Below are 22,092 nucleotides of genomic sequence, written 5' to 3' on the forward strand. Positions count from 1 at the left end.
GTATGAAAAGATAGGGATGTAAGTGCTAGCAAAGTATTTGATAAAATTCAATTGTAATTACCAACAATATAGAAATTGAAGAATTTTTTTGAGAAGAATTCTTAATATGTAGCTCTGGCCCTGTCTAGAACTAGCTATGTGGACTAGTCTGGCCTTGAATCCATAGAGATTCAACTGTCTCTGTCTCCCAAGTGCTAGGATTAAAGGTGTATACTAATATGCATGGTCAGAAGGAAACTTTTTATACATAATAAACAGTATTTGCTTAAAACCAATAGTAAACATATTAAACATGGGATACAATTCCATTTCAAGAACAAAGCAGGCTTATTTGTGTGTATCTCTATGTGTGAAACACAACACATTAGAGCAATTACTGTTTTCTGTTTACCAGGTCTTGTCAGCATTATGTATCTTATAAATACAATAAGTGCCACTGGGGTGTTTTTGTTGCATGCCAAGTGATATTTTGGCACTTGTCACTACAACTCTGTAACTCTTCTCCTTAGCTTCTGTGTCATATCCACCTATATCCTCAGCATATGGAGAATATTATAGTCTGAGTATGAGGGAATGGAACTTTGCATTGAAGTAGTAGTCATTTAAGTAAAAATGGACAAAATGGAAGGAACATAGAAAGAAAGAATTGGGATACATTTCTGGTACAGCTAATCAGGGATGTAAAATTAGAGAAGTATAGCCAACAATGTTAAGGATTTGAGTGTGTTTGTTTAATTTTCTCAAGCTTACCTCTAGAGGATAAATTTCCAAGGTTTTCCCATTCTTTCACGTAAAAGACAGATCTTAACCTCCATTAATAGTTTTGACTGATAAACTAAAGTCTTTCATGTAGAGACCCCTCTAAGAAAATCACATTCTCATAATACATGTCTGCATTTCTATCATGTATGAAAGTATTAAAAGTTCAACTTTTTTGTTTGTATGTCCATAAGCATTCATATTAACCCATAGGAAGAAAATTCATTTTTGGAGCTTATAAGCTGTAGCATCTGTCAAACGCTCTTTAAAGTTTTTATATCCTTTCATGGAAGAAGTAATTACATACCTTTAAAGTTCCAGTGGAATTCCCTCGATAACTCAGCCACTTCTTTCCATCAAGACTATACATGATGATAAACTGAGAGATGTAGAGGCTGGAAAATTTCTGACGAGCACCCTGCGTCTTGATGCCATGAATAATCATTGGAGTCAACAGATCTACCTACCAATGAAAACAACAACTTACTTTAATCTATTATATTAGATTCTTAAAATAATTATTTATTGTTATTAATTATCCACTTAGGAAAACTCTAATGCTACAAATTACCTTGTATGTTTGGAGAAGCAGGCAATGTTGAAATATGAACATGTAAGTATTTAAAGCCATGGAACATATGGTAGGAATGAGTAGGAAAGATATTTATTGAATTATCTATTTTCTGGCAAACCAGATCACATACAAATCATTGAGTCATCTCCTCCTCACACACACCCATGGGGCTGCACATATGAACCAGAATGGCATAATGCTTTACCAAGACTTCTGTACTAGCCAAAATTAATTAAGTTATAACTGGTACTGTTATATTTTTTAACAGTTTAATATGAAAAAGGAAACAACTTCACCTATGTATGGAGCCAGTTATTTCAGTTTGACTATAAATAGGTATGTCTTTCTATTGGGAAGTGAGTAATGTGTTAAGTTCCACGATATGCTATGTCAGTTTTCAGGCAAAAAACAATGCAAACATGACAGCTGCATAGCTCTAAGGTGGCTGTCAACTACTTGTATTGAATATTGCTTTTCAAGCCAGTTCAATTACTTGTGTACCTGTGGGTCAGACTGTTTTATACCTTTTATGTTTTGCCAGCATAACAGATGAGCTCCCTTCCTTGTAAATATCCCCCTAAACTCGCACTTTGCTTATCTGTTCAAAGTGGAACAGATGACATCAACTCCCTTAAGATGCAGTATTCTGTATCTTAATAAAGATTGAATAATAATACAATTAAAGGGATTTGTAATTGGTTTAATCACCACATTAACCATTGAGAAATGACTATCAAGCTAAAGTGGCTATTGTGCACATTATATAATATAATGGTTCACATAGGATGCAAGAGCCCTGGCTCAACTATTTTTTGTGGGGTGACTTGTAATGCTTTATAACCCTTCTGTGTTTTGGTGTTCTTAGTTGAAATGTTGTTCATATTAGCATCTAACTCATAAAATTTTGGTGATAAGGATTTACTAGTTTGGTTTTGTTAAGCACATATTAAGGAAGTCTGTGTCAATATTTTGGTCATGACTTTGCTAGAGCAGTGAAAAAAGTTCACAGATGTATTTAGTAATTGATGTAAAATTGAGAAGAATAGGAAATACTTTGGGACACAGAAGCTCTGCAAGTTAAAGCAGTGGCCCAGATCTAGTAATTGGAAAGTTAACAGAATATGGCATTCAGAGTTTATTATTTCCTGTTTGGGGTTCTAAAAGGGACTGTAATTTGTGTTTGGGCAGAGAGGCTGAGTTGGCATTTCCAAGCTATCCTCAGCTGCTATGTGTCAAGAGAAAAGACTCCTTTCCTCCAAAAGATTTCACTTATCTGGCTTTGAAGGGGTCATAGGCCTGATTGATCTTAGGTTAAATGATATTATTTTGGGGTATTTTTAGTTAAAGAAAATGTCACATTAAAATGACTTTTATGGGCCAGGTACATGGATCATTGAGTAATATATTAGTTGTACAAGCATGAAGATCTGAGTTTGGATCTTTAGACACAGAAACTGGGGCAACCACTATGGGAACAATGTAGATGTTCCTCAAAAGCTAAAAATAGACCTACAAGAACAATCACATGATCCAGTTATACCATTCTTGGGCATATATCCAAAGGACTCTATTTTATACTATAGAGATGCCTGCTATGCATTCATGTTCATTGCTGCTCTATTCACAATAGCCAAGAAAGATCCTAGATGTCATTGTCTATTAGTAGACAAATGGATAAAGAAAATGTGGCAATTCACACAATGGAATATTATATAGCTGTTATAAAAATGAAATTATGACATACTGAAGCAAATGAATGAAGCTAGGAGCAATCATTCTAAGTGAAGTAACCTAGATAAGGCAGAAAGACAGATGTTACTTGTTTTTTCTCATTTGTAAATGTTAGTTTTGAATATTCAGAAATATGTGGAGACTGTTTTCCTCCTACTGAATTGCCTCATCCAGCCTTGATATGAAAGTTTGTGCTTAGTCATATTGCATCTTGTTATGCTGTGTTTGGTTGATATTCCTGAGGGGCCTGCTCTTTTATAAAGGGAAACAGAGGAGGAGTGGATCTGGGGGAGAGGAAAGGTGGGGGTCTCTAAGGAGAGGAGGGAGGGAAGGCTGCAGTCAGGTTGTATTGAATTGTATGAGAGAAGAATACATTTTAAAATAATGCTGGACTGAATGTATTTTCTGCATTATGATATGGCTACAAGCCTATGGGGGCCAGGGAGTAGAAAATTGTTATTTAAGTAAGAATGGTTCAAATAGGCTCATATATATTTGAATGCTTGGTCATCAGGGAGTGGCACTGCTTGAGAGGAATTAGGAGGTATGGCCATATTGGAGTAGGCGTGGTCTTGGAGGAAGTGTGTCATTGGGGGTAGGCTTTGAGATTTCAAAAGCTAGGCCCAGTGTCACTCTTTGCTACTGCCTGTGGATCCAGATGTATAACTCTTAGCTATTTCTCCAGCACCAGTCTGCCTACATGTTGCCATGCCCCACACCAAGATGACAATGAAATAAACCTCTGAAAGTATAAGCAAGCTTCAATTAAACATTTTCCTTTTTAAGATTTGTCATGGTCATGATGTCTCTTCACAGAAATAGAACACTAAGACACCTACTTTACTGTGGAAGATATTATAGAAGATACACACACACACACATACAGAGAGGGGGGTTGGGAAATAAAAAGGAGAAGAGAGAGAGAGAGAGAGAGAGAGAGAGAGAGAGAGAGAGAGAGAGAGAGAGAGAGAGAGAGATATTAAAATGGAGTTACCCTACCCTACAAGGAGCATCAATGCTGCTACTAGATTCCACAGATAACAAATTAAAACCCCAGTGCTGGGAATGGGTTACTTATTTTGGAGTTCTTAGTCAACGAGATCACATAGATTGCCAAACATTATAGGCTATTTCCAATGCTATTGTTCACCCTCTAGAGCTTGATGGTAAGACCCAATTGCTGAAGACACCACACATTTGAGTAATAGAACATGGAAATAATCAAGCTGGCACTGACCTGGAAGCTTCATCCATAGTGGCTAATTTTCATAGTGCAATAATTTTCTATGCACACTGGTAGGGGATAAAAGCAGTCAAAATCTTATCCAACTATGAACTCTGTAAGCTACAATAATGACTGATCTGGCAAGATATGCCCACTGGTGTAATAATGACTCAAAGGTTACTGAAGTGACCAACTACTTTCTGCTTGGATCTAAGACATGGAAGCCATACCTGACACTGTTAAAGGGTCCAAAAACTTGTGGTTTGATAAGCGATAGGCCCTTGGGGAGAACTCAATACTATTATTTTCCTAAATTGACAAAGTATTAAAATGAATCCTAATGACTTATTGCTGTATTCATAGCTCAGAGTATTTCTTTCTCCTTGAAGTATATGATGATTAACACAGAGACCTCTGGTGGTTTGAAAGAAAATGGCCCCCAAAGGGAGTGGCACTATTAGGAGGTGTGGCCTTGTTGGAGATATTGATCACTGTGGGGGCAGGCTTTGAGGTCTCTTTTGCTCAAGCTTCCCTCTGTGTGACATTCAGTTGACTTTCTGTTGCCTGCACAATGTAGAACTCTATTCCTCCAGCACCATGTCTGCCCACACACTGCCATGCTCCCCATCATGATGACAATGGAATGGACTGGACCTCTAAAAATATGAGAGCCAACCTAATTATATCTTTTCTTTATAAGAGTTTCTGGTGTCATGGTGACTCTTTACAGAAATAAATATCCTAACAAAGACAACCTCGAACTTGTTATCATGCAAAGAATAAGACAATGTGGAGTACTCAGCCTTAAGTGGGACATAAATATCAAACACCTCCTGAAGGTCAGGGATTTTTGTGGAAGATGTTGTGGGAAGATAGTAAGAGCCAGAAGTAGTTGGTAACAATAAAGGAATGTTTTCCAAATATAACAGGGTAGTTACACATATGAACTCAAAGCTATTGTAACAACATGCACAAGGCCTGTATAAGTTCCAGTTAGAAAAAAAGAAACCAACATGGGAGGTGGTAGGAAGATGGGTACAAAATCCCATCTCGAGCTGATGGGTTTTTGGCATTAAATGGGTGCTGGAAGAAGGAAAGCCAGCATCCTTCAATGCAATAACACCTAATAGGTTGAACATTCACAGGGAAGGTCCGGCTCCCAAGACTAGCTAGACAATACAAGCTGGACTTGAAATAGAAAAAAAGAAGAAATCTCAAAAGTTAGGTGAAAAGGTAAGGAAGAGTGGAGAGGCTGGTTATGGAAGGAGTTGGGAGTGGGGGTTAAATGTGTTCAAAATACATCATATGAAATTCTTGAAGAATTAATAAAATATTGTGAAAAATAACATGGAGTGTAACAAATACAACTGACATTCACCCCTGAATAGGTGCACATACGCATGTATACACACACAAATATACCACATATATACTTGCATAAACATTAAAAATAAAAAGATAAATCTCATGTTCATTTTTACATATTTCGATTGATCAGGGCTGTTCTAGAGGAAACAGCAAAACAAGACAATCTAAAAGACTGTATGCATTTTAATAAATTGAGCTGACCTTCCTCTAGTATTAGTCCATCCTAGTTTACCATATTGGACTATAGTAACTAGGTACTTCCTAATACCCAAGGGATATAAAATTCCTGAAAAAAAAAAGACAGATTTAATTTAAGAAAAAGAAGCTACAAAGCATTTGCTTTTAAGGTGGAAGACTGAGGTATTTGTTTTGTATAAAAATGAAGAGTATCAGAAGACTCAGGGGCACCTACTTGGTTGGAGATATATTATCATAGAATATAGTTGCTTCAATACTGAGGGGACTTAAGAGGTGAGTGAACAGCCACATGGCTGGATACCCCACTCTCTATGACCTCACCAATGGGACAAAACCAAGGGTCCATTCCCCAATTCCTTTGTCTTTTCTAGCCAGCCTGAAGGGAGTTTCCTGTGGCTAGCTCCCACCCAACCCATCCAGCCACCATCTAAACTACTAGATACACCCTGGCCCCAAACCTGCCTATTCTCCTGCAACCTTGGTGGAACTCTGAAACAGCTTGCTCCAATACCGAGGGGACTTAAGAGAAGAGTGAACAGCCACACAGCAGGACACCCAACTCTATAGAACCTCCCCAGTAGGACAAAACCCAGGGGGCCATCCCCAACTCCCTCAGGTTTTCTAGCCAGCCAGCAGGGAGTTTCCTGTGGCTAGGCTCCACCAAAACCCTAACCCATCCACTAGACCCCCACAAGCTACTAACCACACCCTGCCTAAGAGCTGAGAGCTTGTTCTAATACTGAGGGGACCAAGAGATTGCTACAACACTGGGGGGATTAAGAGAGAGTACCAAGAGAACAGGCCTCATTTGAAGGAAGAGATTGGGTAGGTGCCAATGGAAGAATTCCTCCGACAACCTAAAAAGCAACATGGTAACACCAGAACCCAGCGGTCACACAACAGGAAGACTTGATCATCCTAACCCAGAAGAAGTAGAAGAAAATGACTTTAAATGTAACTTTATGAAAATGATGGAGACCTTTAAAGAGGAAGTGAAAAACTCCCTTAAAGAAATGAAAATCTCGCTTAAAGAAATGGAGAAGACAAACAAAAAATTGGAAGAAATTAATAAATCCCTCAAAGAAACACAAGAAAACCAATAAAAACAACCAAACAGGTGACGGAAACAGTTCAAGACTTGAAGACTGAAATAGAGGTAATAAAGAAAACACAGACCAATGGAATTCTGGATATGGAAAATCTGGGTAAGTGAGCAGGAACTACTGAGACAAGTATACCCAACAGAATACAAGAGATAGAAGAAAGAATCTCAGATGCTGAAGATACTATAGAGGAAACAGACTCATTGATCAAAGAAAACATTAAAAACAACAAATTCTTAACACGAAATATTCAGGAAATCTGGGATATCATGAAAAGAACAAACCTAAGAATAAAAGGGGTAGAACTAAGAATAATAGGGGTAGAAGAAGGAGAACTCCAACTCAAAGGCCCAGAAAATATATTCAACAAAATTATACAAGAAAACTTTCCCAACTTAAAGAAGGATATCCCTATGAAGGTACAAGAAGCTTACAGAAAACCAAATAGATAGGATCCAAAAAATCCCCTCACCATATAATAATCAAAAGACAAAACATACAAAATAAAGAAAGACTATTAAGAGCTGCAAAGTAAAACAGTCAAGTAACATATAAAGGCAAACTATCAGAATTACATCCGACTTCACAATGGAAACCCTGAAAGCCAGAAGGTCCTAGATAGATATGCTGCAGTCACTGAGACCATGGAAGCAAGCCCAGACTACTATACAAGCAAAGCTTTCATTCACCATTGATGGGCAAAACAAAACATTCTATGACAAAAACATATTTAAACAATACATATCCACAAACCTAGCCTTACAGAAAGTACTAGAAGAAAAACTCTAATGCAAGGAAGCTAACTAAACCCACAAAAACACAGACAACTGATAACACCCCACCAGCATAACCCAAAGAAAGGAAACACAAACACTACTACCGAAAAATAACAGGAGTTAAAAACCACTGGTCATTAATAATGCTTAATATCAATGGACTCAATTCACCTATAAAATGACATAGGCTAAGAGAATGGATATGAAATCAGGATCCAGCCTTCTGCATTTACAACAAACCCACCTCAATCTCAAAGACAGAAACTACCTCAGAGTAAAGAGTTGGGAAAAGGTTTTCTAATCAAATGGACCAAAGAAACAAGTGGGTGTGGCTATCCTAATATCTAACAAAATTGATTTCAAATTAAAATCAATTAGAAGAGATGGAGAAGGACACTTTATACTCATAACAGGAACAATTCATCAAGATGAAGTCTCAGTCCTGAATATCTATGTCCCTAATATAAGAGCACCCACATATGTAAAAGAAACATTACTAGAACTCAAAGCACACATCAAATCCCACATACTAATAGTAGGAGATTTCAAAACCTCTCTCACCAATGGACAGGTCAACCAGACAGAAACGTAACAGAGAAATAAGAGAATAAACAGATGTCATGACTCAAATGGACTTAACAGGCAGCTATAGAACATTCCACCCAAACACAAAAGAATATATCATATTCTCAGAACCTCATAAAACCTCCTCTAAAATTGAACACATATTTGGTAACAAAACAAACCACCACAGATACAAAAAAATTGGAGTAACCACCTGTGTCTTATTGGATCACCAGGGATTAAAGTTAGAATTTAACAACAATACTATCCTCAGAAAGTCACAAACTCATAGAAATTGAAAAATCAACTACTGAACCACCCCTGGGTCAAGGAAGAAATAGAAAGAAATCAAAGTCTTCCTTGAATTTAACAAAAATGAAGCACAGCATACCCAAACCTGTAAAACACTATGAAAGCAGTGCTAAGTGGAAAGTTCACAGCACTAAGTGCCCACGTAAAGAAAACAGAGAAAGCAGACATTACTGACTTAACAGCACATCTGAAAGCTCTAGAACAAAAAGAAACAGACTCACCAGGAGGAGTAGAAGGCAGGAAATACCCAACTTGAGAGCTGAAATCAATAAAATAGAAGCAAAGGAAACAATACAAAGAATCAATGAAACAAAGAGCTGGTTCTTTGAGAAAATCAACAAGATTGACAAACTCTAATCCAAACTAATTAAAAGGAAGAGAGAGAACATCCAAATTAACAAAATCAGAAATGAAAAAGGGGACATAACCACAGACACAGGAAATTCAGAGACTCATTAGGTCTTACTACAAAAATTTGTACTCCACAAAATTGGAAAAAGCAAAATAATGGACAATTTTTTAGATAAATACCATATACCGAAACTAAATCAAGACCAGGTGAGCAATTAAAATAGACCAATAAGCTGTGAAATATTAGAAGTTGTCATCAAAAAACTCTCAACTAAAAAAATACCCAGGGCCGGATGGTTTTAGTAAAGAATTCTACCAGAACTTTCAAGAACAGCTAATGCCTAAACTCCTCAAAGTGTTCTACATAATAGAAACAGAAGGGGCATTGTCAAACTCTTTTTATGAGACTACAGTTACCCTGATACCAAAACCACACAAAGGCTCAACCAAGAAAGAGAATTACAGGCTAATCTCACTTATACTGGCAAACCGAATCCAAGAACCATTAAAAAAAAATCATCCACTATGATCAAGTAGGCTTCATCCCAGAGATGCAGGGCTAGTTCAACATATGAAAATCTATCAATGTAATCCATCATATAAATAAACTGAAAGCAAAAAATTTGATCATTTCACTAGATGCTGAAAAATCATTTGACAAATTCCAACACCCCTTCATGATAAAGGTCTTGGAGAGATTAGGGATACAAGGATCATATCTAAACATAATAAAAGCTATTTACAGCAAGCCAACAGCTAACATCAAATTAAAGGGAGAGAAACACAAAGAGATCCCACTAAAATCAGGAATAAGACAAGGCTGTCCAATCTCTCCATATGCTTCAACACAGTTCTTGAAGTTTTAGCAACAGAAATAAGACAACAAAAGGAGATCAAGGAGATTCAAATTGGAAAGGAAGTCAAACTTTTGTGATTGATGATATGATAGTGTAGATAAGTGATCCCAATAACTTTACCAGAGAACTCCTACAGCTGATAAATACCTTCAGTGATGTGGCAGGATACAAGATCAACTCAAAAAGAAAATCAGTAGCCCTCCTATATACAAGGGATAAAGAAGCAGAGAGAGGGAAATAAGAGAAACATCACCTTTTACCATAGCCACAAATAGCATAAAATATCGTGGGGTAACACTAACCAAAGAAGTGAAAGACCTATTTGACAAGAACTTTAAGTCTTTGAAGAAAGAAAATGAAGAAGATACCAGAAAATGGAAAGATCTTCCATGCTTTTGGATAGAAAGGATCAACATAGTAAAAATGGCAATTCAACCAAAAGCAATTTATTTATTTATTTTTTATTTATTTATTTTTTGGCAGTTTTTCCATTTTCATTTATGTATGAATTTTTAATAAAAATGCACAATGTAGAGCGTTAATGCAAGTTAAAATGTTTGGTGAACACATTCAGCAATTCAACTTGATAACAATTATAAATAAATCTGTTAAAATGTTCTGGATAATTTCAGCATTTGGATTAGCACCGGACTGAAATCTCAAGGTCCAAATCAGGAGCAGAAGGAGAGAGAGCACGAGCAAGGAACTCAGGACCGCGAGGGGTGCATCCACACACTGAGACAATGGGGATGTTCTATTGGGAACACAAAAGCAATTTATAGATTCAATGCAATCCCCATCAAAATCACAACACAATTCTTCACAGAGCTTGAAAGAACAATAATCAATTTCATATGGAAAAACAAAAAACCTAGGTTAGCCAAAACAATCCTATACAATAAAAGAACTTCTGGAGGCATTACCATCCCTGACATCAAGCTCTATTACAGAGCTTCAGTAATGAAAACAGCTTGGTATTGGCATAAAAACAGAGAGGTTGAGCAATGTAATTGAATTGAAGACCTGGATATTAATTCACACACTTATGAACACCTGAGTTTTGACAAAGAAGCTAAAATTATACAATGGAAAAAGGAAAGCATCTTCAACTGATGGTGTGGTCATAACTGGATGTCAACATGTAGAAGAATGAAAATAGATCCATATCTATCACCATGCACAAAACTCAAGTCCAAATGGATTAAAGACCTCAATATAAATCTGACCACATTGAACCTGATAGAAGGGAAATTGGGAAGTAGTCTTCAACGCATGGGCACATGATACCACTTCCAAAATATAACCCTAGTAGTACAGACACTAAGAGCAACAATAAATAAATGGGACCTTCTGAACCAGAGAAGCTTCTGTAAAGCAAAGGACACAATCAATAAAACAAAAAGTGTGCCTAGTGAAGGGGAAAAGATCTTCACCAACCGCATATCAGACAAAGGACTGATCTTCAAAATATATAAAGAACTCAAGAAATTAGACATTAAAATTCTAAAATACCCAATTAAATATGGTGAGCTGAGTTAAACAGAAAATTCTCAGCAGAAGAAGTTCAAATGGCCAAAAGATACTTAAGGAAATGTTCAACTTCCTTAGCTATCAGGGAAATGCAAATCAAAACAACTCTGAGATACCATCTTACACCTGTCAGAATGGCTAAAATAAAAAACACTAATGATAGCCTTTGCTGGAGAGGATGTGGAGTAAGGGGAACACTCATCCACTGCTGGTGGGAATGCAAATTTGTGCAACCACTTTGGAAATCAGTGTGGTGGTTTCTTTTTTTTTATTTTTGATTGAAATTTATTCCTAATTTCACTGGAGTGGAGGCCAAATCATATTTATAGAAAAACAGATAACATTGAGTAAATAGTATACTGAGTATTACATAACAAAGAATCAGACTTATCTGAGAAGTTTACCAAATTACTTAATGTAAAAGATGCTCAAACACACTTTTTTTTCCAAATAGCTCCTTTTAAACTTTTCTATTAATGAGATCATTCAAATTTTAAGAGTTTGGTTTTGTATGTAATTTAGTATAGAATCCAGACTAGCTGAGTCAGACGCTACTATGTCTGTGAACTTGAAGGGACTATGCAATCCCCATTAAAATCCCAACAAAATTCTCCACAGACCTTGAGAGAACAATAATCAACTTTATATGGAAAAAAAAAACAGGATAGCGAAAACAATCTTATACAATAAAGGAACTTTTGGAGGCATTACCATCCCTGACCTCAAACTCTATTACAGAGCTATAGTATTAAAAACAGCTTGGTATTGACATAAAAACAGATAAGTCGATCTATGGAATCGAATAGAAGACCCGGATATTAACCCACAAACCTATGAACATCTGATTTTTGACAAGGGAGCTAAAAGTTTACAATGGAAGAAAGAAAGCATCTTTAACAAATGGTGCTGGTATAACTGGATGTCAACCTGCAGAAGAATGAAAATAGATCCATATCTCTCACCATGCACAAAACTCAAGTCCAAGTGGATTAAAGACCTCAATATAAATCTGACCACACTGAACCTGATAGAAGAAAAAGTGGGAAGTAATCTACAACACATGGGCACAGGAGACCACTTCCTATGTAGAACCCTTGTAGCACTGACAATAAAGCTTCACTGAATAAATGGGACCTCCTGAAACTGAGAAGCTTCTGTAAAGCAAAGGACAGTGTCATTAAGATAAAAAAGGCAGCCTACTGATTGGGAGAAGATCTTCACCAACCCCGCAACAGATAAAAGGCTGATCTCCAAAATATATAAAAAAAAAAAAACTCAAGAAACTAGACTTTAACATGTTAATCAACCCAATTGAAAAATGGGACACTGAACTGAACAGAGAATTCTCAAGAGAAGAAGTTCAAATGGCCAAAAGACACTTAAGGTCATGCTCAACCTCCTTAGCGATCAGGGTAATGCAAATCAAAACAACTTTGAGATACCATTGTATACCTGTCGGAATGCCTAAAATCAAAACCACCAATGATAGCATTTGCTGGAGAGGATGTGGAGTACGGGGTACACTTATCCATTGCTGGTGGGAATGCAAACTTGTGCAAACACTTTGGAAATCAGTGTGGCAGTTTCTCTTGGCGGTTTCTTAATAAATTGGGAATCAACATAATTCATGATCCAGCAAGTCCACTCTTGGAAATATACCCAAAAGATGCTTAATCATACTACAAAACTATTTTCAACTATTCATAGCAGCATTATTTATAATAGCCAGAACCTGAAAACAACCTAGATGCCCCTCAACTAAAGAATGGATAAAGAAAATGTGGCACATTTACACATTAGAATACTACTCAGTGGTAAAAACAGCAATGACATCTTGAATTTTGCATGCAAATAGATGGAATTAGAAAACACTATCCTGAGTGAGGTAACCAAGACCCAAAACATTATGGATAAGGTTTCTACTCACTCATAAGTGAATATTACCTATAAACAATGGATATTGAACCTCTAGTTCATGATTTTAGAGAAGCTAAGTAATAATTTGAACCTAAAAAAATATATAGACCCACCTGGAAACTGGAAACAGACAAAATCACCTGACAAAATTGAGAGCATGGGGGCAGGAGTAGAAGGAAGAGAAGAAGGGGAAGAGGAGGGAATAAGGGAAGGGTTGAGTAGAACTTGAGGGAATGGGATAGTCAAGATGGAAGAACAGATATGAGAGCAAGGAAAGAGATATCTTGATTGAGGGACCATTATAGGGTTAGCAAGAAACCTGGCTCTAGAAAAATTCCCAGGAATCCACAAGGATGACCCCACCTAAGACCCTAAGCAATAGAAGAGAGGGTGCCCAAACTGGCCTTGCCCTGTAGTCAGAAGGATGATTATTTTAAATATCACCATAGAACTTTCATTCAGCAACTGATGGTGACGGGCAGAGATCCACATTGGAACACTGGATGGAGCTCCCAAAATCCAGTTGAAGAGTGGAAGAAATGAGAATATGAGCAAAGAGATCAAGACCATGAAGGGTTCATCCACTGAAACAGGTTACCTGAGCTAATGGGAGCTCACCAACTCCAGATGGACTGGAAAGGAACAAGCATAGGACCAAACTAGTCCCTCTGAATGTGAGTGACAGTTGTATGGCTGGGGCAGACTGAGGGGACATTGGCAGTGGCACTAGGATTTATCTCTACTGCATGTACTTGCTTTTTGGGAACCTATTCTCTTTGGATGTATACCTTGCTCAGCCTAGATGTAGTAGGGAGGGCCTTGGGCCTTCCACAAAGCAAAATGCCTTATCCTCCCTTAGGATTGGAGGGGAGTGGGGTGGGAGGGTATGTGGAGGGAATGGGAGGAGGAGAGGGAGTAGGAATTTGAATTTTTTTTAAAAAAGAATCTAATAAATTAAAAAATAAAAAGAATATAGAATACAAGGTCTTGTGAGGTCATAAATTCAATTATAGATATCACTGTGATTTTATTTTCCAAGTAGAAAGAAATGGGACACATCTGTTTTTTCAATTTTATTCCCAAGTGTGTTAGGATTTTATTGCTGTGAGGAGACACCATGACCACAAAAACTCTTCTAAAGTAAAACATTTAACTGGGGCTGGCTTACTGTTCAGAGGTTTAGTTCATTACTGTCATGGCTGGAAGCATGGTAGCATGATGGCTGACATGGTGCTGGAGAGAGAGTTGAGAGTTCTACATCTGGATTGTTGGCAGTCAGAAGAGAATGTCACATTGGGTGTGACTTGAGCATCTGAGTCCTCAAAGCTCACCCCTGATACCATGGGAAACCAAGAAAAACTATCAAACAGGTAATGGAAACAGTTCAAGAATTGAAAACTGAAATGGAAACAAGAAAGAAAACACAAACTGAGGACTAGGCGGATATGGAAAATCTAGGTCAACGAGCAGAGACTACAGAAACAAGCATAATCAATAGAATATAAGAGATAGAAGAAAGAATATCAGATTCTGAAGACACCATAGAGAAGATAAACACACTGATCAAAGAAAACAGCAAAGCCAACAAATTCTCATCACAAAACATTCAGGAAATATGGGACACAATAAAAAGACCAAACCTAAGAATAATAGGGATAGAAGAAGGGGAAGAGTCACAGCTCAAAGGCCCAGAAAATTTATTGAACAAAATTACGGAAGAAAACTTCCCCAACATAAAGAAAGATATTCCTTTGAATATTCAAGAAGCATACAGAACACCAAACAGACTGGATCAAAAAAAAAAAAAATCTCCTCGCCATATAATAATCAAAACACAAAATATACAGATTAAAGAAAGAATATTAAGAGCTGCAAAGGAAAAAGGGCAAGTAACTTATAAAGGTAAACCGATCAGACTTACACCTGACTTCTCTATGGAAACCATGAAAGCCAGAAGGTCCTGGATAGAGGTACTGCAAAAACTAAGAGACCATGGATGCAAGCCCAGACTACTATACCCAGCCAAGCTATTGTTCACTATCAATGGAGAAAACAAGACATTCCAGGAAAAAAACAAATTTAAACAATATGTTGTAGTAATAGGAGTGGCGGGGCTGCGTTCCCAGCACCCCAGCCGCCCGCACGGCTAGCTTATGCCCCGAAATAACAACACACAAACTGTATTCATTTAAACACTGCTTGGCCCTTTAGCTCTAACACTTACAGGCTAATTCTCACATCCCGATCAACCCATCTCTAATAATCTGTGAGAACCGGTCTTACCGGGAAGATTCTAGCCTAGTCCATCCTGGGTTGGAGCTTCATGCCAGGAGCGGGGCATGGCGTCTCTCTCAGGCGTCTGCTCCCGAGAGGAGAGCTGTCGAGTCTGAGCTCACTTCCTCTTCCTCCCAACGTCCTGTTCTGCCTACTCCTCCCACCTATCTTCCAACCAATAAAATGGGCCAAGGCAGTTCCTTTATTAGCCAATGACCTTCCTCCATCATTTCCCCTTTTTCTGTTTAAACAAAAAAAAGCTTTAACTTTAACATAGCAAAATTACATATAACAAAACAGTTATCAAGTAAAAGTTACAATAATCTTTATCATTACTAAGGAAAACTATAACTATAACTAACTATTCTTAACTCCATCAAAGACTCCAGAAAGATACAATACTACCTAAGCAAACAGGAAAAAAGCAACTTTTAAAGCTCTAGAAATGACAGAGACATCTCGCTGCCTGGACAGTCACCCAAAGTTCCTCTGTACTGTTGGGGCATCCATCTTCAGCCATAGGCAAGTTCAGTAGTCCTCTCTCTGTGGGTTCTCTGTTTCCAGTTTATGCAATCCTCCAGGCAAGAGCAGTTTCTTGCCCCAATGGCTATCAAACACCATAACGAGCCTCTTCGATGCCCATCTTCCTCTTGAAGTAGATTGGTGCTGCCAGGAGCAGAGTGTCTCATTGTCATGAAAAGTCCTAAGTTATTAAAACATCAAATGTCATATTCTGTAATCTTTGAAAGACATGAAGAATGTCTATCTAAAATATATCTCTATATATCTAGAAAATATAACTAACATGACTACAAGCTTTACTATTATCGATGATTATTCATTAACAACCTATATTTCTTAATTATACAGTAAATATTTAAATGAACTACACAATCACAATACCTTAATCAAAATCAGAAACACTTATACATATAACAAAATTGACCTTAAATCTCTATCAATAAAGCAAAATCTATACTAATGTAAATTATTCATATCTATATCATATCCCCCTTAAAATGTAAAAGAACGTTTATAAACCATATTTGGGAATATGGGCGCAGTTATTTCTCTCCAAACTGCTTCCTGCTGAATGGGGGCGTCGTTAATTAGGTCTTTCACGGTATAACCTGTGTGCTAGTTTCATCTCAGTTGGCAGTTGAGCGAAGCAATTTTCTGGAGATGTTCACAACAAACCTTCAGGAGGGCGTGGTCCATCATACCAAATCGGAATAGAAGAAATGAACAGCGTCTCATCCTCTGTGAAAACAAAATAAGAAACTCCTTTCCAAAGTATCATATCCTTAGATCCAAACTCAAAATATCTATGTTGGATTAGTTCAGAAGCATTTATAAACAAATATCTTTTAGTAGCTTTTGCTCTTTCCTCAGCATTCAAATAATTCAGAGAGAACATAATAGCATACAGTATCAAAATTCTCTGTGTATTTTCCATCTTTGTGCAGCTTTGTTTTAACCTCTATTTTGTTTATTTTTACTTTTAACTCTTTGCTTTTTGAGACAGGTTCTCTGTATCTTTGACCTGAAGTAACTCTGTAGACCAGGCTGTCTTTGAACTCTCAGAGATCCGCCTGTCTCTGCCTCCCAGGCATTGGGATTAAAGGTGTAAGCTACTACACCTTGAACTCACAGAGATCTGTTTGCCTCTGCCTTCTAGGCACTGGGATTAAAGGCGTGTGCTACCACACACAACAACTCTCTTCCTTTTTTTTTTTGTTTTTTACTTTAAGAACTTCAACTTTTAGTCTGCATATATTTTTAACACACTTTAAACCATTCAGAAATTTTCTCTGTCTTTGAATCTCTCTTTACTGTATATTTCTCTTTTTCTGACCACATGAATCTTTAATTTACCAAGCAATATCAGTAGGACTAAAGCTGTGGCTTTGCCAGCTAGATCCAGTCCATTCCTTAGCTTTCCAGCCTCATGGCTGAGGTACTGGCTGTAGCCAGCAAGCGAGCTTCAGCAGCCTGTGCTTGCAAACCGCACAAACCGCCTGCATAAAAGAGTCAGAGTTTGCCCTGGCAGGACAGCCCAGAAAGGTGGCATTTTTAAACAGCGCAGCTTTTTTCCTGCTACGGCTGAAAACTGAAAAGCATGTGTTCAGCTTTTCGACAACACCGTTTAAGTGTTTCATGGCAGGACCTCTTAATGAGCTGCAGGCTTTGCAGCTAAAGCTGAGTCAGGAAGCTTCTCTTAGAAGAAAGCGCATGCTTGCCTCTAACAAGCAGAGCAGACCCGAGAACACAGCGAGTCTAGTTGCCATCAAACAAATCGTAGCACTTTACTCCAAATGCTCTATTCAAAAGCTCTGTCTCCCGCAGGAGCCAGACAGAGATTGCAATGGCGGCACAGCCCCAGGAAGTCGTGCTTTAAAATGACACAGCGTTTTTTCTGCTACTGTTGCCGAATCAGGAAATCTCTCTACAGCACACCACCAACAAACAGCAAAAATCTGTGTTAAACTCTCGCTCCCTTATTTTTAAGTCTTCTCAGGTTTTTTAAGTGGGTTTAGTCCATCACATTGGGTGCCAATCTGTAGTAATAAGAGTGGCGGCAGGGCTGCATCCCCATCACCCCAGCCGCCTGCTCGGCTAGCTTATGCCCGAAATAACAACACACAAACTGTATTCATTTAAACACTGCTTGGCCCATTCTCTTCTAGGCTAATTCTCACATATTAATTTTAAGACAAAAAGGCAATGCACTGACTGGGAGAAGATCTTCACCAACCCCGCAACTGACAAAGGTCTGATCTCCTAAATACATAAAGAACTCAAGAAACTAGACCATAAAAGGCTAATCAGCCCAATTATAAAATGGGGCACTGAGCTGAACAGAGAATTCTCAACAGAAGTTCAAATGGCCAAAAGACACTTAAGGTCATGCTCAACTTCCTTAGCGATCAGAAAAATGCAAATCAAGACAACTTTAAGATACCACCTAACACCTGTCAGAATAGCTAAAATAAAAACCACCAATGATATCCTTTGCTGGAGAGGTTGTGGAGGAAGGGGTACACTCATCCATTGCTGGTGGGAATGCAAACTTGTGTAACCACCTTGGAAAGCAGTGTGGCGGTTCCTCAGGAAATTCGGGATCAACCTACCCCTGGACCCAGCAATACCACTCTTGGGAATATACCCAAGAGTTGCCCTATCATACAACAAAAGTATATGCTCAACTATGTTCATAGCAGCATTGTTTGTAATAGCCAGAACCTGGAAACAGCCGAGATGCCCTTCAATGGAAGAATAGATGAAGAAAGTATGGAATATATACATATTAGAGTACTACTCGGCAGTAAAAAACAATGACTTCTTGAATTTTGCATACAAATGGACGGAAATAGAAAACACTATCCTGAGTGAGATAAGCCAGACCCAAAAAGAGGATCATGGGATGTACTCACTCATATTTGGTTTCTAGCCATAAATAAAAGACATTGAGCCTATAATTCGTGATCCTAGAGAAGCTAAATAAGAAGTTGAACCCAAAGAAAAACATATAGGCATCCTCCTGAATATTAACCTTCATCAGGTGATGAAAGGAGACAGAGACCCACATTGGAGCACCGGACTGAAATCTCAAGGTCCAAATCAGGAGCAGATGGAGAGAGAGCACGAGCTAGGAACTCAGGACCCCGAGGGGTGCACCTACACACTGAGACAATGGGGATGTTCTATCGGGAACTCACCAAGACCAGCTGGCCTGGGTCTGAAAAAGCATGAGATAAAACCGGACTCGCTGAACATAGCGGACAATGAGGACTACTGAGAACTCAAGAACAATGGCAATGGGTTTTTGATCCTACTGCACGTACTAACTTTGTGGGAGCCTAGGCAGTTTGGATGCTCACCATACTAGACCTGGATGGAGGTGGGTGGTCCTTGGACTTCCCACAGGGCAGGGAACCCTGATTGCTCTTTGGGCTGAGGAGGGAGGAGGTCTTGATTGGGGGAGGGGGAGGGAAAGCGAGGCAGTGGCAGGGAGGAGGCAGAAATCTTTAATACATACATACATACATACATACATACATACATAAATAAATAAAGCTCACCCCCATTGACACACTTCCTTCAACGAGGTCACAACTACTCCTAATAGTGCCACACCTCCCAGTAGTGTGTCTCTCTATGTACCTTTGGGGGTCATTTTTATTCAAGCCATCACACCAATAATTCCTTTTTGAATATTTTTATACAAATTAATAAGTCATTCTATTTTACAGTTTCCTCGTATGTAAACTGATGTTTTATAGGAGAGACTACAGAATAAAAGGGTGTATATAATGTTTCGAACTTGTTGAATGTTGATATATTTCTCATAGTTTTCTGACCTTGATCCAAGAAAAGGGCTCCTTGGTACTCCAGGCATTGATTGATCCAGAATGATGAAGTCTTGCCAGGTTTGGGGCCCACTGTCCTTTGTCCAAGGAAGAAGAGAAAGATTACATTATTATATATTCTACTGTAATTATCTTAAAATCTTTGGAAAAACAGTATTTTCTAGAGAAAGGTTAATCCTCATGGAAGAGATAGAGACAAGCATAAAAGTTTTGTAGTATCATAGTACTGATTACTGTTTAAAGGATTCATTTTTTGATGTTGCATATTCCATGTTCTACTTTTTATGGGGAGGCAATATTGGGGAATGAACCTGGGCCCTTGCATGTGTTAGGCAAGCACTCTACCATTGAGGTATATATGCACTCTACAAGTGGTCTATAATATTTCTTTATCATGTAATGTACATTTATTACAGAAAAGTCAAAAATTTTTAAAGAATAGTAAGAAAATAAAAGAAATAAAAAGCATGATACTTCCATCAAGAAACTCTTCAAATAATACCCAAAACTCTTTTTTTCTTTCTCCTTTAAAGTAGAGGTTTGACAAACCATTTTATATCAAAGGCTAGATAGCAAGTACTTTAAGAGTGGCATATTATATGGTCTCTTTTTTAAACTACATAACTGCCATTGCAGCCATACATGCTATGTAAATGAATGTGTGTGACTGTGTTGCAGTATAAGACTTTTTATAGACATTTCAACTTGAATTTTGTAATTTTAACATGTCATATTTAACACTTAAAACTTTTTTAAGTCATCTAAAAATGGAAAAGTTGGGCCAGTGAGATGTCTCAATGAGTAAAAGTGCTTGTCACTAAGGTTTATAACTTGAGATTGATCTACATACCAGGAGAGAAAAGACTCATGTAGACTGTCTTCTGATTTCTATACATGCACATAGACATGTGCACACACATGCACATAAATAAGTGTAATAGGTTTTTTTTAAATAGAAAAGTTAACTATCTGGGAAAAGGAAGCAGACTGAAAAAGTGGGAAGAGAAGTATGACAGGATAATAGAGTAGAATCAAAGTACATTGTATTCAAATAAGAAAACAAAAATGTCACAATGAAAGTTATACTTTTGAATAAGTAATATACACTAAAAACTGAAAATTATTCTTAACTCATGAAAATAGGTAATGGACCTAAAGACAATGATCTGTAAACCCTTATTCTAGAATAATGTGTAAAGAATTTTATAGACTCTATTAAAACTTTAATAAAACTGTTCCGAAGCAAATGTAGCTTCCTACTATGCTCAGTATAATGAGCTCATGGGAACAGCAATAAAGAAATAAAGAGGGAAGGCTATTTCAGGAGTTAGTGCCATTGCCTAGGTAAGAAATGAAAGTGGCCTGAACCAAGAGCACTTGTTGGGAATGACCCAGGTTCAATTCCCAGCATCCTCAAAGCAGGTCACAACCACCTGTAACTCCAGTTTAAGGGAATTCTATGCCCTTTTCTGGTCTCCACAGGCACCAGGCATGCCAGTGGTTTACAGATGTATATGTAGGCAAAACATCCACATATATATATATATATATATATATATTTCTAATATATATATTAGAAAAGCATGGAAAGAAACTCTCTAACAGGAATGAAAAAAATTATCATCCCAGATTCTTTTTTTTTTTATTGAGAAAAGGAGAAAAAAAAACAAGTTTCCACCTCCTCCCAGCCTCCCATTTCCCTCCCCCTCCTCCCCCCCTACGCCCCCTCCTCCCACCCTTCTCCCCCTCCCCCCACTCCTTTCCCCCTCCCTCTCCAGTCCAAAGAGCAGTCAGGGTTTTCTGCCCTGTGGTAAGACCTAGGACCTCCCACCTCCGTCCATATCTAGGAAGGTGAACATCCAAACTGGCTGGGCTCCCACAAAGCCATCCCAGATTCTTAAAACAAAAATCATAGTATTTACCATAGTGTCCTGAAGCTGTAATCTGAAAATCTCTGATGCTTCCAGAAGCAATTCCCAGAGGAATCTGGCACTCTGAAATCAAACACAGAAGCTATAAATGACACAGAACCCATGAAAACAAGGATACATTAATTACTTTTAGCTAAGTGATGTTTCTCTTACCTTGTTTAAAGTTATATCCCCAAACTCTTCCATGTAAAGTTTGTAAGTTATCATTGGTAAATGAATCAAAATTAAGCCCCAAAATCTACTATTGTGAAA

The 22,092-nt window shown here is 37.8% G+C and overlaps 1 protein-coding gene across 1 annotated transcript in view; it reads right to left on the reverse strand.

The window, feature by feature from the left end:
- Positions 1–22,092, reverse strand: part of LOC121436922 (coagulation factor VIII-like) — a 145,037-nt gene that overhangs the window by 34,884 nt on the left and 88,061 nt on the right. Inside the window, exons 20-22 of the mRNA XM_041636819.1 lie at positions 21,832–21,903; positions 19,901–19,986; positions 1,067–1,222 (exon numbers count right to left, since the gene is read on the reverse strand). Of these exons, the coding sequence (XP_041492753.1) occupies positions 1,067–1,222; positions 19,901–19,986; positions 21,832–21,903 (314 nt within the window). The remainder of the gene's footprint in view (positions 1–1,066; positions 1,223–19,900; positions 19,987–21,831; positions 21,904–22,092) is intronic.

The sequence above is a fragment of the Microtus oregoni genome, unplaced genomic scaffold, assembly GCF_018167655.1.
Source record: "Microtus oregoni isolate MIOR12 unplaced genomic scaffold, Mior012 000050F_007, whole genome shotgun sequence".
Lineage (NCBI taxonomy): Eukaryota > Metazoa > Chordata > Mammalia > Rodentia > Cricetidae > Microtus > Microtus oregoni.